This window comes from Rattus rattus, chromosome 1 (genome assembly GCF_011064425.1).
Source record: "Rattus rattus isolate New Zealand chromosome 1, Rrattus_CSIRO_v1, whole genome shotgun sequence".
Lineage (NCBI taxonomy): Eukaryota > Metazoa > Chordata > Mammalia > Rodentia > Muridae > Rattus > Rattus rattus.
In genome coordinates, this window is record NC_046154.1 from 18,890,379 (window position 1) to 18,906,794 (window position 16,416).

Here is a 16,416-nt window from a genome sequence, read left to right on the forward strand (position 1 = left end):
ATGTGAGGGATGGCAGTGTATGCATGTGTGATGAAGTGGGGGAAAAAGAGGGGGGGGGAGGAGTCCAATAGGATGTGTGTTGGATAAACGAGAAGGCTTCTTAGGGTACAGTTCTTACCTAGACTGTGCAAATTGGGGTGCCAGGTATTGCTCCCCAAATTGGCTATGCCACTGTCATTCGCACCAGCCACTAAGACCAGGAAAGAACCTTCCATCTATCCTATGTCCCATGCTGGAGCTAAGCTAGCCAGTGACCGGAGGCACCCTTACCCCCACCCACTGGCTGAGTCTGGGCGCCTGAGAGGCTGATTTAGGATTGAGAGTCTGGGCGTCCTGAGGAAACGAGCTGACTTGCTTCCTCTCCCTGCCCTGCTCACTGCAAGCTCAGCAGTCCGGGTCCAGCCTGAGCTTTGTGAAGAGTCCAGGCCTCGCTGGCCTAAGTAGGAACTATAAGGTAAGGGAGTGAGTCTGCCGCCTGGATGAGGAAACGCCCTCTTAGCTTGGTGACAAAAGGGGAAGCCTGTGCCATGGCAGCCTCTAGTCAAGTCTCTCCCATGGGGCTTTGACTCTCTTGCTTTCTGGCTGGATGGCCCTGGCAGATGACTTCCCTCTTGTGGTCTCAGTTTCCTCCACAGTATGTCAGGAGGGTCTATGAGAGTCAGGTGGAGGACACAGTGTGTGAATACCAATCAGGGCTGGAGAAAATGGCTCCAGCCAAGCCTTGCTTTCCCTACTCTCTCTAGGTTGTCACCCACTCAGAGTGACCACAATAGGAACTCTGTGCAGGTGGCAAGGAACTGAGAGGACCCCTTTCTTCCTGCTCTTCCACCCAGCCATACTCTGGCTTGGGCTGTGGCTTCCTTGCAGGTAGGTATCCTGCATGTCTTTCAAGCTTTGGGAGGGGGGGCTGCAGTATTCTATCCAGTTACCCAGGCAACCTTAGGAACCACCTTCTTATCTCCACATGAACGATGCACAGGGTAGCCTTCCCTCCAGTGAGTTCTGGCCTCCAAGGCCTTGTCAGTAGAGCCTGATTGTGCAGGCCTGTAATCCCAACACTTAGATGTCTGAAGCAGGAGAATTGAAGGTTTAAAGGTCAGCTTGGACAATTTGTGAGACCCTGTCTTGAGATATAGAGGTTTTTTGTTTTTTGTTTTTTGTTTTTTTTCCTTTTTTCGGAGCTGGGGACCGAACCCAGGGCCTTGTGCTTGCTAGGCAAGCGCTCTACCACTGAGCTAAATCCCCAACCCCTAAATACAGAGTTTAAAAAGAAAAAAAAAAAAAAAAGCCGGGGATATAGGACAGTTGCTAACCTCCTAGGCAATACACAAAAAGTTCTAGATCTGACCTCCAAAACAAACAAACAAACAAAATATTCCTAAATATTTGCACGTTGCATCTAAAGGTGCTGTTGGCCCAACCACTTTATATGAGAGCTCATTTACCTTGCACAGCAGCTGTGTGACATAGGGCCTGTTGTTATCCCCACTGTGCAGAGGACAGGACAGTAACTGACGGTCACAGGATCGTGAATGGGGCTAGACGTCCTAAGGCTGAAGACCTCTTTTTCCCTTTGTATAGAACAAACCTTTGCCAGCCTCTGACCCCTTGCCCGTGTTCATAAACCTGCACCTTCTTCCCTGCTGGGACCCTCCCTCTGCAGCTATGGTTTGGAGGACACTGGTCGCCAGCAACTTTTCCACCTGCCCCAATGGCTCTATCCAGTGGATCTGGGATGTGTTTGGTGAATGTGCCCAGGATGGCTGGGATGAGGCCAGCGTGGCCCTGGGCTTGGTCTCCATTTTCTGCTTCGCTGCGTCTACCTTTCCGTGAGTATGTGGCTGCATGGCAGGAGTGGGATGGGGTTGGGGGTGGGGAAGGGGCAGGGCTTCAGGGGTTGGTGGGAGTTCATGCACTGCACCGGGTGTGGATAATCCAGTTTGACCGGCCGGTCATTGTCCTGTCGAGATCCCAAGGCAGATATACTCCCTGCCTGATCATATTCATTGATGTCCAGCTTGCTGTGAAGAAGGGAGGCTGCCTGGAATCTAGCACAGGCCAGACCTCATGTTGAATGATGTTGAGTGACCGTTTGTACCATATATTGAGCACCACTGTATTCCCTTTTCTACCATATATTGAGCACCACTGTATTCCCTTTTCTACCATATATTGAGCACCACTGTATTCCTAGCCTCGTGTCTAAGTGCTGGGGGAGTTTAACATCATTTAGCCCATTGAAATGGGCAGCGAACCTTTCCCTGTCTCACAGGCGAGATGCGGGTCAGGACATGTGCTCCGCATTGCTCGGCTGGCAAGACCTGGGTGTGGAGAATGGGAGGGGCTGGGATGCGTCCGTTATGGCCATGTTTTTAAAGTGAAGAGAGGCTGGCTGGTGGCAAAGGTGGCAGTGGTGGCTAAAGGGGCCCGAGTGTCCATGCTCGGTTCCATCACTTACCGGCTGTGGCCTTGCTCTGGGCCTCAGAGCTCATTCACCCGTTTGTGTACAAGTTGGGAGGCTGGCATGGAGCTCATGTCTGTGTGAAGCACGAGGAGAGCACCTGGCCACAAAGCAGAGGCACTGAGGGCCGCAGGCAGGAGCAGCAGGAGTATGAGAGAAGCAACAGCTACTGTCGTGCCTGACTGGGCATCGTGGGAGGGTGAGGCGGGCGGAAGTGACCTCAGGAACTCACCAAGGGCTCTATCATCTAACGCTGGGTGTCAGTGTTTTAAAAATTGTTCTTGGGCTTGTGCAGGCCTTTGATCCCAGCACTTAGGAGGCAGAAGCAGGTAGGTCTCTGAGTTCAAGGCCAGCCTGGTCTATAAATCGAGTTCTAGGACAGCCAGGGCTACACAAATAAACCCTGTCTCCAAAAATAAACACCGACCACAAAAATTGCTCTTGGGCTGGGGGAATGGCTCAGTGGTTAAGAGCATTTACTGCTTTTGCAGAGGACCTAGGCTTGGTTGCCAGCATAGTTCTTGCCCAGGATTCCAGTTTCAGAGGATCTGGAATCCTCTTCTGGCCTTTAAAGATTTATGTATATGCGTACACTTTCTCTCTTCAGACACACCAGAAGAGGGCATCAGATCTCACTTCAGATGGTTGTGAGCCACCATGTGGTTGCTGGGATTTGAACCCAGGACCTCTGGGAGAGCAGTCAGTGCTCTTAACCACTGAGCCATCTCTCCAGCCCCTAAAAATAAATCTTTAAAAAAAAAATGTTTGCTTGCTCACTGAGGGAGATCACTCAGGGTAAAGTGCTTGCTACACAAGCTTGTGGATCTTAGTTCGAATCCCCAGAACCCACATAAAGATGGATGCAGTCATGTCTGTCTATAACCCCAGTGTGGACCAGCTGGCCTGGTGTGTGCAGCTGTCACACAAGGTTGCCCTCTGACCCCCACATGAGTACTGTGATTCCTGTACATCAATTCCCTACGCACCCTCCACCCTCTTTACAGCTCCTTGGAGGCTGAGACAGGAGGATCATGAGTTCAAGGCCAACCTGGGCTATCCAGGGAAACCTTGTAACCCTGAGCTCCTGATCTTCCAGCCCGGACCTCTCAGTTGCTGGGATCCCATGTAGGCCACCACTCCCTCGCTGTCTTTCTGATTTCTTTTTAAGGAAACGTTTATCTTATGTGTTTGACTATTTTGCTCACATGTATGTAAGGGCAGCACATGTGGATACTTGATGCCTGTAGCGGGTGTTGGGATCCTTTGGGGCCGTAGTTTATGGATAACTGTGGGCCTCCGTGTGCTGCGAACTGAATCTGGGTCTTTTGCATGAGCAACAGGCACTCTTAACTGTAGAAATATCTCTCTGGTCTCATGAGCTTTACTTAAAAACTTATTTATCATTAATTATTTTGTTTGTTTGTTTTCGAGATGGGGTCTCACTGTCTTGTCTCAGCAGCCCGAAACTCAGTATGTAGACCAGGCTGTCCTCAAATTTTATAGGGATCTGCCTGCCTCTGCACCCTGAGTGCTGGGATTAAAGTCTGGCGGCACTGCACCTGGTTCTGAATTTCTTTTTCTAAGTTAAATTTTGAAGTTATATATATATATACATATATATACATATATATATATATGCATGCTATGCATGTGCACACATGTGTACAATGCCGGGTTTAGGCAGTGCTGGGTATTGAACCCTGGGCTTCACCATGCTAGGCGGGTACTCTATCCTCTGTGTTGCATCCCAACCCTTTCTGAGTTTTATTTTGATCATCTGTTATCTGAATGTATACAGATGGCTAGAATTAAAAGTTGAGGCCAGGCTAAATGGCACTTGCCCTGCAAGTCTGACAATCTGAGCTGGGTCCCCAGAAAACACTCCAGGTGGCGGGAAAGAACTGTCCTCTGACCACCACACGTGTGCGGTACCACATGCATGCCCCCAGTTATAAAGGATTGCTTTAAAAAGTTGGGGAGCTAGGGGTATGGTGTAGCTCTGACCTAGCACATGTGAAGCTCTAGGACCTGGGGGTGGCGTGGGAGAGCAAGACTGGAGAGCCAGGTGTGGAGATGTATGACAAGAGTCCTCACAAACTTCTGGCCAGGGCGACTCTGAGCAGTGACAGCTCCATGCCCATCTGTCCCCAGTGTGCGGTGTCCTAACAGAGCTAACCTTTCTTGTTTTGGGACTTGAGGAATCATTGTCCAAACCCTGGGCTCTCAGCAGTAGCTGCAGTGGGGGCAGCAGCAGCTCACTTTACATTTGGCTTCATACAACCTGGCCACAGCATGAAGGGCCTTAGGGGAACAGTCTGGGGACCAAAAGCCTGTGAAACAGAACTACAGGCTTCTCGTCACCCTTCTCATCTGTGCCCCGAGAATGACCAGGCTGTAGGTCTATATCTTACCATCAGTGGCTCCTGAGAACAGGGCCCAGCCGGTCCTCAGACTGCCACCACCCCAGATTTTTGAAAAGAAGCTGAGATGCTTCTCAGGGCCAGGCATAAGCTTCAAGAACCTATACATACCCTCCATCCCTTCCGGAGGACCCCAGGGGGCAGCGGGAGAGAATCTAAGTAAGGCTGTGGATCTGTCTGGAAAGAGACACAGCTGCTGTGCCCCTGGGCTCGTAGGGGTCCTGATGGTAAAATTCCTCCAGAGATCAAAGAAACCCTCTGAAGTCCTGGGTTCCAACCTGAGGATGAGCACTGGGCCGTCTCCTGCCCACCGAGGCTCCGGTCACACTCTTACCAAGTCTTAGTGGCCTTCTTAGGCCACAGCCTCTGAACTTGTGACCCCTCCTCTTCCACAGCCAGTACATCAAAGCCTGCAAGACAGGCAACATGGACCAGGCCCTGTCACTGTGGTTCCTGCTGGGCTGGATCGGTGGAGACTCCTGCAACCTCATTGGTTCCTTTCTGGCAGACCAGCTACCCCTGCAGGTGGGCGGGGCCCAGGCACAGTAGGGCAGCTAAAAGGACAAATAGGAATAGCTGTGGGAGGAGAGGCTGGGGCTCCAGGTCTGTCAGGCCACACCCCATGGTACCTTCCTATTCTGATTTCCATATAAGCATATCCCAGCCCAGGGGCCTGTGGCTCTGAGGGTTGTGGGCCCAGGTAGATTTTCTGATTTGGGGACCCTCAAAGTAGCAAGTGGGGTTTCCTTGGGAAGCACAGACGTCGTTATTTTGTGGCCAGCAGAACTGGGGTCAGTCAGGAAGGCCGCGGCTACTCTGTCTCAATGGCACTGGCCACGGATGCTTTGTTGATGGCCAAGGCCGGACTCTTTGTCCATTGTCCACCCGCTTCCCCATTGGCTCCGGTGGGAACAGGAGACCTTCTGTTCAGTTGAAGAAACAGGGAATCCAAGAGGTGAACCAGTGCCCCGTTCTCCTTCTCTCTCAGACCTACACGGCTGTGTATTATGTCCTGGCCGACCTTTTGATGCTGACACTGTACTTCCATTACAAGTTCAAGAAGCGACCTTCTCTGTGTGAGTCCGGGGGTCACCTTGGGTCGGGCTCAGCTGCCCTGGGGAAGCCTGGGACCTGAGGTGAAGCAGGCTGAGATGGAGACTAGTATACATCAAGCCACAGGGAGGAGACTCCACTTGTCCCCTCCTTTCTCTGTTTCAGAGGCAGAAATGAGGGCAGGTCACAGAGCAGACTCCATGGCTGAGTGCTGACCCCCCTGCCCTGACTGTCTTTCCTTTGCATCCCCAGAGGAAGTGTACTATTGTATGCCCATTCTACAGATGAAGGACTGGAGCTCAGAGAGGCTAGGTCACTTGTCCAAGGTCACACAGCTACTGAGAAGCAAGGCTGGGACTCCTATCCCGGGTTGTCTGCTGTCACCCAGATACCTAATCTTGGCTTCTCTTCTGCCTCAATCCAGTGTCTGCCCCAATCAATTCTGTGCTCTTGTTCATCTTGGGGACGGTGTGCATCACACCACTGTTGAGCAGCACTGATCCTGTGGCTGTCCCCAGGGAAGGCTTCAGGGGGCGGACGCTCCTGTCTGTGGAGCCAGGCAATAAGGTAGGTAGTAGGTAGGAAGGAGATGGGTCTGCCGTGGTAGCGTGGGTGGGCTGGCTCGCCTTCTCCTGCATGATCACATAGACGTTAAGTTGTGGGGGCTACTCTTCTGTTTGGAGAGACCGCCCCCCTCCCAAGACTCCCACCAGGTACTGAGTGCCCCCTTCCACCCTCTCAGCCCTTCACAAAGAAGGAGGTCGTCGGTTTTGTCATTGGCTCCGCCTCCAGCGTGCTGTACCTGCTCTCAAGGCTGCCGCAGATTCGCACCAATGTGAGCTTTCCGTGGGGGTGGGGGTTGGTCACATGGAGGAGGGCTGCCAGGTTAAGCAGAGGCGTGGTTCGGGAGTTTTGTCCAGGTCTAGACCACAGCAGCTGTTGACATGGGTAAAGTCACCCAGCTGGCCGCGCCTCTTTCTGCCTCTGGGAAGTTGGCCCCTTGACACCTTTCATGGAGACATGCATGAGACCGTGTGGACAGGAAGTGATGAGGACCCCCACTGGAGGTTTGCCCGGCAGGAGGAGTCCATGAGGGCCACAGCCAGGGGCCAGCAGACATATGCGGCTGTGATGTCCGTGGCCCTGGGAGAAGTGCTTGGAGGTGGGATTTGGAGTTGGCCATGGGTAGGGCTGTTTTGAGTGCATTGGGCACGCAATGAAAGACCAGCTAGGAGTATGAATCACAGAGGCACACACGGACTGTTCCAAACCAGAGAGATAAGAACCCTCTCTGATTCTGGGGACAGGGGCTCGCTCTGTAGCCCAGATTGATCCCTAACTGGCTGTATAGCTAAGGTTTGGCCTTGAACTCATGATCCTCCTGCCTCAGCCTCCCAAGGACTGGGATTGTAGACAAGAACCCTCTTTGGGGTCTCTCACTCAGCCCCTTCCCCCACAGTTCGTACGGCAGTCAACCCAAGGCATTTCCTACTCGCTGTTCGCACTGGTGATGCTGGGGAACACGCTGTATGGGCTCAGTGTGCTGCTCAAAAACCCCGAGGTGGGCCAGAGTGAGGGCAGCTATCTGCTGCACCACCTGCCCTGGCTCGTGGGCAGCCTGGGAGTGCTCCTGCTTGACACCATTGTATCCTTCAAAGCGTGTGATGATGGCAGTGGGCAAGGCGGCCTCTGCTTCAGCATGCATGTCCCGGCCAGCCCACCTCTCTGTCTACACAGACAGGAAGCCATCTGTCCATTAGCTCATTCACCTGTCATCCTTGTGTCCTTTCATCTACAGTCCAGCCTTTAACCTTCATGTACCCATGCAACCTCATCCACCCATCCATACATTTATCCCACCCACCCATCCAGTCATCTACCTACCCACCCACCTATCCATCCATCCATCCATCCACCCATCCATCCACCCACCCATCCATCCATCCATCCATCCATCCACACACCCACCCACCCATCCATCCATCCATCCATCCATCCATCCATCCATCCATCCATCCATGCACCCACCCACTGATCCATCCATTCATCCATCTACCCATCCATCCATCTATCCACCCATCTATTATCCATCCACCCATCTGTCACCCACTTAGTCATCTATCCATCCATCTACCTGTCCGTCCATCTGTTTGTCCATCCACCCTTCTACCCATCCATTGTGGATGGACCTAGCCAGGACCAGCATCATCAGTGAGCAAGGACAGGATGTGCAGTGGGTTTTGGGGTAGTTACTTAACTTCAGCGGCACCCAGTGCTGTGGAGTGAATCACTACTGGACCGTCCTGGTTTGGGGGAAACAGAGGCCGCAACAGGTGTCATCGCACCTAGGTTGAGGGAGAAGTTATTCAGGCACAAGGGAGCAGAGTCCAGGCACTGCTTGTGCAAAGGTCCCGAGGAACGGAAAAGTGAGTACAGCCAGTGAAATCGTGAAGACTGGCATGAGTGGGCGTCCCTCCTATTCTCCACTTCTACTCTGACGACAAGGGTAAACCCATCAAGGAGGGACTTAGGGTGGTAGGAGAGCAAGGTGAACAGGGAGAGCGACAGCATGTCCAGCCAGTGTGCCTGCTGTGCCTTAACACTGTCCTCAGATCTCCATCCAGTTCCTGGTGTACAGAAACCATGATGCTGATGCTGCCTCAGAGCGAGAGCCGCTCCTCCCAAGCTGACCCCACAGCTGCCCTCCCAGGAAGGATGAGGTGTGGACAGTGATACTGCCGCCACTGGACTGGGCCTAGGAGGCGGCCTGGGACTCTGGGCCTGGCTGCCTCCCCTCCACGCCTGGCCTTCAGACAGGTCTGGAGTCGGCACAGGTCTGGAGTTGGTGTGTGCTATGCCGGGACATACCTCTCAGGTATATGACAGCTGTCCGAGGAGCCTCTAGGGCACCCCAGAAGATGGTGTGGCCTCCTCCCAATCTACCTACCTCAATCTGACTATGTACTCCTGGCTACATCATAGCTGGGGGACCCAGGGTTGTCCCTCTGACTGGGCACAACCTAGTAAATGGTACCTTCCGGCTGGGCCTGTTTCTGCTGCTCCTTCCCATGGTGCTTGGGGTCTAGGCAGGGATCCAGGGCAAGCCCATCCTGGTGGGGGGGGGGCACGTGCAGCCTCCCTGGCCCTTGGCATCCTAACTTGTATCCTTCTGTCCTCTTGTACACAGACCCTTCCTGGTGTGGGACACCAGTGGTCTCTCTGTTCCTGGGGCTCTGGAAGAAGCAGATAACCAAGGGCAGGATTTGGTTGAGCATCACCAGAGGCCTGGCATGACCACGTGACCACCCCTTCTGTCCTTGCCCAGGCCGTGTAGGGTGAGGCAGCTAGCCCAAAGCGAGGCATGTAGTCAAGTGTCTCATACAGTCAGAGCTCAGTGATGGTCGCTGAAGTGGAGAAGAGGGGCAGACTGGTGCCTTTCTGAGGAAGGCAGAGACTAGAAGCACAGGTGGAAGACAAGGCCAGCAGGAGACAGGGGTGACGAGGGCAGAGAGGAAGGGAGGAAGATTGGTCTCAGCTGTCTTTGTTACAACACCTTTAGGGGACAGAGGACCAGCCTCCTCTCCTGCCTGCCTCAGCTTACTGATACATTATTGTAGGTCCAGAAAGTCAGATGCAGGGCCAGGGCCTGCCTGCCAGAGACAAACAGGGCAGCCGCCTCAGTGCTTTTTGTAGCTTCTCTGTCCATAGCTGAGGAGAAGATCCTGGCACAGACCCAGGCAAGGCATATGGTGCTCCTGGTCCCTGCTCTTAGCCCACTGCTGGCTTCAGGCGGTCTTTGCAGCTCATGCCGTCCTGGGACTTGGCTCTAGGCTAGTTTCCTAGGGCCGGATGGCACCTTTCCAAATCCTGAAGATCTGGGGCCTCAGTGTGGCACAGGACCCCAGGTGCACGGGCAGGAAGGAGAACATGAAATGCCAGCCCTGTCTGAGCTCTCCTGGGTCTGTCAGGCGGGGTGACAACCCTTCATGGGGGAGTCGTGCTTTGCCCACAGGAATTCCTGTCTGACAGAGGAGGTGGTCTCAGGAAGGTTGCAGCTCCTCTAAACCTCGGTTCCTCCTCTCTTCTGGAGGCTCGCTCCAGTGCTCCAAGTAGGGGTCAGAGTAGGGAGCTTGCAGAACCTGGTGGCCTGGTTATTTTATTTGCGAGGTGAGAGGATCGCAAGCCTGTCTCAGCTACCCTGAGCCTTGTGACTTAGGCCAGCTCCCTAAGTCTGTTTCCCTCTCCCACACCACCAAAACCAGTGTTTCTGACCTGCATGAGTTGTACTTTTGGTTTTATGTCCCGGCATCAGGTACATGGATGAAGAAATGGTGACTACATTACCATCCCCATCTAAGGGGATGTAGCTGCCTCGTACCCGCTCGGGGACGGCTGGCTTGACTGAAAGGACCCTGCTGTCATGATGGCCCCATTGCTGCTGAGGTCTAGAAACTCCACAGCTGGCTTCTCCTCGGCCCACACTTCTTGCTTTTTGTAGGTCAAGGAGTCGGGGCATGGGGAGGGGGTGCGGGTTAGCCTGAGGATACAAAAGGCTCCTTGGGCCTTTCCTCAGCCTCGTGTGTGGACATTTTGGTTCCGGCCAGGCTCAGCTGCAGAAATGGAAATACGGAAATATGTGTACAAGTCACTCATAGGGAGGGGGGGAGGAGGCTGGACCACTCATAGGGAGGAGGTTGGACCACGTGCCTGCAAGTGGTTACAGGGTCTTACTGTAGCTCATATCAGCATGAAATTGTGGAATCCTCCTGCCTCTGCTTCTGAGTGCAGGGACTACATATGGGTATATGTCGTCGTGCCTGGCTTCTATAAGACACCTGTAGGAAAACCCCTCTCCCGGTGCCTGGCCCTCTACAGTGTTCACAAGGCTTTGCCTCTGCTTAAGTCGAGAGGCAGGAGAAGCTGGAGGCAGAAGAGCTGGGCCTGGCTAGGCTAGGAGTCTCTGGTATTTATCAGACATGGGGATTGATCTCTCTCGAGCCCTCACCTCGACCCCCAACTAGGACAGTATGGCCTCCAGGTCTCATCCAGGAAGTCCCAAATCATCCTCCTCCAGCCCTTTTGTCCGAGTCAGCTTCATGGCTTCCCAGGGAAGCAAGCAGGTGTGGGCTCTAACAGGAAGGCTTGAAGCTGCTACCTCGTGGCAGGGACTGCCTTCCCCACAGGTTCCCTGGGCTCCGGTGGTAGGTTCCCAGCCTGTCTTCCAGCCCTTCCCAACAACTACCCCCAACTCCAAACCCCAGTCAGACAACTGGGCAAAGAGCATCAGCCCGTACACCACTTTGTCCCCAGGATACAGTAGACGCTCTCCGGAGGCTCTGGCAGAGGTGGAGACCGTCATGTCACTAGCAAGCACAGTAGGACTTAACAGGGTGGTGTGTGAATTAGAGCTTGGTTCGCTGTTTGGAAAGATGTCATGGTATCTGTCCAGTATTAGCGTTTGAATGAGGTGTGAGAATATAAATATCTCTTGCACACTCCTGTGCGTGTACAAGCCAGAGTATGCAAAGGCCGACTGGGTAGGAGGGGCTGTTAGTGAACGGCTGAAGAAAGACATCACTTGCTGGACAGCCAGAGGATAATACTTAATACTTAATACGTGGGGATAATACTTAACCCAGAGCGCATTTGTCCAGCCCATTTTCCAAGTTGGAAAGTTTCACAAAAGAGGCAGAGATAAGGACAGGAGAGTGTATCTACCCAGAGACATTCTAAATGACACAAAGTAACAAGTAGGACTTGGGGTGCAGCTCAGGGTAGAACTTGCCTAGTATGCACGAGGTCTTAGGTTCAATCCCCAGGACGGCAAAAAATGGTGTGGTGGTGCATCCCAGCACTCAGGAGGTAGAGGCAAGAAGATGAGCTCAAAGCTATCCTTAGCTATATTGTGAGGGTAGCCTAGGCTACATGAGTTTCTGCCTTAAAAACAACAAAATCCTAGAAAATAGTAAGTTGAAATAAGACAGAAGAACATCAATGTAGATAGATTCCAGAGTTCTGTGAGTCTATATGAGATGTTTATATTCTACGTTTTATGGTTTATAAAGATAATTATTGGAAACCAAGTTTGGTCAGGGCTGGGGACGTCTTGTTGGTTAAGAACATCTCGTTCTTGGATCTCGTTCTCAGCACACACATCAGGCAGTTCACACAGCTGCTGGCAACTCCAGCTCTAGGTGATCTGAGAACTGCCCTCCCCATTAAGAAAGAAATAAAAAAGAAACAAAAGAAAACCAAGCTTGGTGGCCTTGGTGGCACAGGCCTCTGATCTCAGCATTGGGAAGGCAGAGGCAGGAAGAACACACTGAAGGATAGCCTGGGCTACAAAGCAAGTAAAAGGCCAGCCTGGGAAACTTAGCAGACCCTTTCTCAAAGTTTACTGAGTACAATAAGGAGACACAAAACTTTATATAGAGCAAGGAAAAAAAATAGCACACCTGGGCAACTATCTGTGCACCTCAGGTTGACCTTGAAGTCTAAGGCTGACCTTGAAGTCTAAGGTAGCCGAGGATGATCCTGCCTCCACCTCCCAGGTGCTGGGATTCCAAGCTTGCACCGTCATACCCCGCTCTGCAGTCTATCTTGGTGTATCTTGATTATTGAGAACTCTACCCGGACAATTGAGAGTTTGCTCTCTAGTGACTTAAGCATGTTACGTTGCAGGTAGGCCCAGGTCCCAAAGAGAGGCAGCCCATACTGTAAAGCTTGTCCCGCAGTAGAATGAGGTGTCTTCCTAACTCACAAGTAGCCCTACACAGATGTCCCACCCATTGGGAGCTAAACAACGTGGCTGGTGTAGTGGCACAGGCCCTTAATCCCAGCACCCAGAGGCAGGCTGATCTCTATGAGTTCAAGGCCAGCCTGGTCTACATGGTGAGTTCCAGACCAGCAGGGCTACGTAGTGAAACCCTGTCTTGAAAACAAACAGACAAGACCTAAACAACTGTACGGTGGCATTGAGTGCCAGCCTGGGTAGATCCCCGGTGGGAGCCTCAGCCTGTGTAGATCCCCAGTGGGAGCCTGTCGAGTGTTTCCTGCAGTTTTCGGCTGTCTTGCCTGCTGCTGCTGTTCCATTATGTGTCTAATAAACTATCTCTTGCCCTTTTGTCTTGGTGAATTCTTTCAGTCTGCACATCGCCAGTCTGTCAGCACCATTCCTTGTATGGTAGGGAAGAGGCACTACCATGTATGTGTGGTTCCAAGGCTATGTGGGGATGGCGCAGTAAAAAGATTGTCTTGGGCATCGAAATCCTGAGCCTACTCCATCCTCCGCTGAGGCTGTGTGTGTGTGTGTGTGTGTGTGTGTGTGTGTGTGTGTGTGTGTGTACACGCGCGCGTGTGCATGCATGTGCATGTGTGTCAGTACAGGGCCTGCTTTGACGTCCTTAGTCACTGGGCTATTGAATGAGGGAATCTTGAGTCAGGAAGTCCGGGGCCTCAGAGATTGGGGCCATTATGTGTAAGAATTGAATTCCCTGCCTCTGGGTAGAGCTTAGACCAAGCAGACTGGTGACCTAGGACTTCTGCCATGGATTTCTTCTCCAGGCTCCTTCCTGTTGTGTGAACAGACACCAGAGGTACCTCGTGGATAACTAGAGAGCCTGTGGGACATGCCACTAGCTGACAAGAACCCACGAACCCAGATAGTCAATCTTTTTGGGGCAAAAAGGTTGTCTTTTTTTAGATAGGTTTTACTATGTAGCTCTGGCTGGCTTGAAACTTGTAACGTAAGACCAGGTTGGCCTTATGTTGACCTCACAGCTCCACCTACTTTTTCCTCCCGAGTGAGTGCTGGGATTACAGGTGTGTAGCCCACCACACCCAGCTCTTCGGTAGGGACAGGATCTCACTACAGGGCCTTTATTATGTGTGTATATTTTGAGACTGGGTTTCTCTGTAAAGCCTTAGTGCCTACCTCTGCCCTTGAACTTTTAATTTTAAAACTTTTATTTATGTATACGAGTACACCGTAGCTGTCTTCAGACACAGCAGAAGAGAGCATCAGATCCCATTACAGATGGTTGTGAGCCACCATGTGGTTGCTGGGATTTGAACTCAGGACCTCTGGAAGAGCAGCCAGTGCTCTTAACTGCTGAGCCATCTCTCCAGCTCAACCTTGGACTTATGTCTTCCCTACCTGTATGTCTGGCAACCCCAAGCGTGTCCACTGCCCAGAGAACAGAATATGGCATTGGTTCCCTTGGAACAAGATAGCTCTGAGCTATTGTGTCAGAGCTGGGAGTCAAACTTGGGTCCTTTAGGAGAGCAGCCTGCTTTTAACCACTTAACTGTCTCTCCATCCTTGAGGGCCTTGGGATTTCCCCAGAGCTGTTTGCAGCCTGGGACAGCACTCTATCTTTTCTTCCAGGTCTTCCCCTTTCTTAAGAATGTCCCAGGTGCTCTGCCAGCTGCCATGGCTCTCCCACTGAAGCAGTGACAAGGAACAAAGGCGTGGCCTTGCAGTGCAGAGGGCCATGGCTACAGTCTCATGCTGTTCCTTAGCTAGGCATCCCCACTGCACAGAGGGATCAGAGAGGCCTGTCTGCCCCACTCAGAGCCCACAGAAAGGTTTTTGGGCAAGGCCCAGCTTTTCATTGATCTTTAAAGACTGCTTTATTAAGGGAAACAAAAGCCAAAAATCTAGTTGATTTGTGCCTGTTTGCTGTTCCCCACTCCTCAAAGCAGCTAAATGTACAGAGCACTGAAAGTAAGAGTATGTGTGTGCTCGCCCATGCTCACACTGAGAGTAACAGAGTATGTGTGTGCTCGCCCATGCTCACACTCTGTTCACTCCCCAGCATCTCTTACTTGGTGCCTATTTTTATGATCTCTGTGCATGCACGTGCGCATGTGCACACAAATGCACGCACCAGTCAGTTCTCTCCTCTGTGTGTGTTCCTAGGATTGAACTCAAGCCACTAGTCTTGGTGGCACACACCCTTGGTGGCAGGCAGCGTTTCCCTGGCTCTTTTTAGTATTCTGAGACAGTCTCACTATGTACGCCAAGCAGGCCTGGAAGTTCCTATAAAGACTGGGCTGGCCTTGAATTTGGGCCAACCCTCCTGTTACTACCTTCCTGGTGCTGTAGTTACAGTGCATGCCACACACCCTGTTTTCCTTTTCAGTTGAGACAACATGGCTATGTAGTCTGGGCCAGCCTCAAGCTCAGTCCTCCTGCCTCAGCTTCAATGTCTCTATTACAGGTCTGAGTCACGACACCTGGCCTGCTCTTTCTCTGTCTCCCATGGGATTCTGTACTTCACATAGGACCAAATAAGAAACCAGGACTGAGTCGGGGACATCACCAACACGGGTGGCAAGCACACAACGGTCGCAGCCAGGGGGATGACCAGCCAGCCTGGGAGGGATTGGCGGGCGCTGGGCCCTCCTCAGTCCCCAGGGAAGGCCATGCACGTCTGGAGAGAGGCAGGTGAACAAGAACGCACGGCCAGCACTGATTGTGTCCCAGTTTCTTTTTATTTATTTTTTTGTTCTTTTTTTCCTTTTTTTTTTTAAGTATGGAGGCTCAAGTAGAAGATGTAGATTTTTTTTGTCTGTTTAAGCTTTACAAAAAACAAAATAAAACAAAAAACTCCTTTTGCATTCCATAAAAATTTGACAGAAAAGCACCTGGCCAGAGAGCAGCGGTCGCCAGCCCCGCCCCCACCCCCACCGCGGTCTCCTTGGGACAAGGGCACAGCTGCTGTGCGCAGGACGGTGCTGAGGACATCTCTCCTTCCTCCATAGCTGTCCCCGGCCCGGCCCCCGACTCCAAGCGACCCCCAGCACACACGGGTCAGGGTCCCAGTTCCCCTCTCTCACACACCAGTTAGTTCATACAATTTTTTTGTTTTACATTTTTTACACCAATGTAACAAAAAGACGGAGGGAGGATGTCAGACAGTGCGCCTGTGCCTACAAATGGGCAAGGGAAGGAAGGGGACAGGCGAACAAAGCCACACGGTCTCTATGGAAACGTCGTGGGAAGCAGGCCTTGGAGCCAGAGGGTGGTTATCGGACTTTATTTTGGGGGAGAGATGGCGCTGCGTGGTCGATGCAAACTGTTATGTGACCGTCGGGGAGGGGAAGGAAGAGGGAAAAGGAGCAGAAAACGAGTTTTCTAAAGAAAGGAACCTAACGAGTGCATGGCGTGTCTGGTTAGCGTGAAGCAGGTCTTCAACACTGCTGCTTTCTCTTCAGGGCTTCCACCAGGTCATTCTTAAGGGCTTCCTGCTTTGATTTGTCTGCAAACGTCTGCACAGACCTGCCAGGGGGGAGAGAGAGCATCAACAGGCAGACAACGACAGGAGGGAGGTGGCCTTTGGCCACTGTGGGGTGCCAGGCTGCAGTCTATCCTGGGGAGTTGGAGGGGGCCCAGGGCCTGCACCTTAGTACCTTGCTGGCCATCATGAACAGAGGTCATCTCTGCCCAAGGGTGTGGGTGACCTGGCCTTTAGATCCCTA

General features: G+C 52.3%; 2 protein-coding genes across 3 annotated transcripts in view; one reads left to right on the plus strand and one right to left on the minus strand.

Moving 5' to 3' along the window:
* The first annotated feature begins 1,619 nt into the window (after positions 1 to 1,619).
* Positions 1,620 to 8,647, plus strand: Slc66a1 (solute carrier family 66 member 1). The gene is made up of 7 exons (XM_032895442.1): positions 1,620 to 1,829; positions 5,277 to 5,406; positions 5,870 to 5,957; positions 6,359 to 6,501; positions 6,677 to 6,769; positions 7,394 to 7,579; positions 8,547 to 8,647. Exons 1-7 carry the CDS (start codon positions 1,666 to 1,668, stop codon positions 8,622 to 8,624), a joined length of 882 nt encoding a protein of 293 aa, XP_032751333.1. The 5' UTR covers positions 1,620 to 1,665; the 3' UTR covers positions 8,625 to 8,647.
* Positions 8,648 to 15,410: 6,763 nt separating this feature from the next.
* Capzb (capping actin protein of muscle Z-line subunit beta) overlaps positions 15,411 to 16,416 on the minus strand; it is a 99,668-nt gene continuing 98,662 nt past the window's right edge. For both annotated transcript variants that reach the window (XM_032895454.1, XM_032895451.1), the window contains one exon: positions 15,411 to 16,216. Coding sequence is in view for 1 of the 2 variants with exons in the window: in XM_032895451.1 (XP_032751342.1) it covers positions 16,129 to 16,216 (88 nt within the window). In the remaining variant the exon portion in view is untranslated. The remainder of the gene's footprint in view (positions 16,217 to 16,416) is intronic.

Excerpts from the sequence above, each read along its gene's own strand:
- Slc66a1 (XM_032895442.1), top strand. The coding sequence starts at position 1,666 with ATGGTTTGGAGGACACTGGTCGCCAGCAACTTTTCCACCTGCCCCAAT. Across the intron at positions 5,958-6,358 it reads CAAGAAGCGACCTTCTCTGT|TGTCTGCCCCAATCAATTCT; the intron begins GTGAGTCCGGGG and ends GCCTCAATCCAG. Across the intron at positions 6,770-7,393 it reads TGCCGCAGATTCGCACCAAT|TTCGTACGGCAGTCAACCCA; the intron begins GTGAGCTTTCCG and ends CTTCCCCCACAG.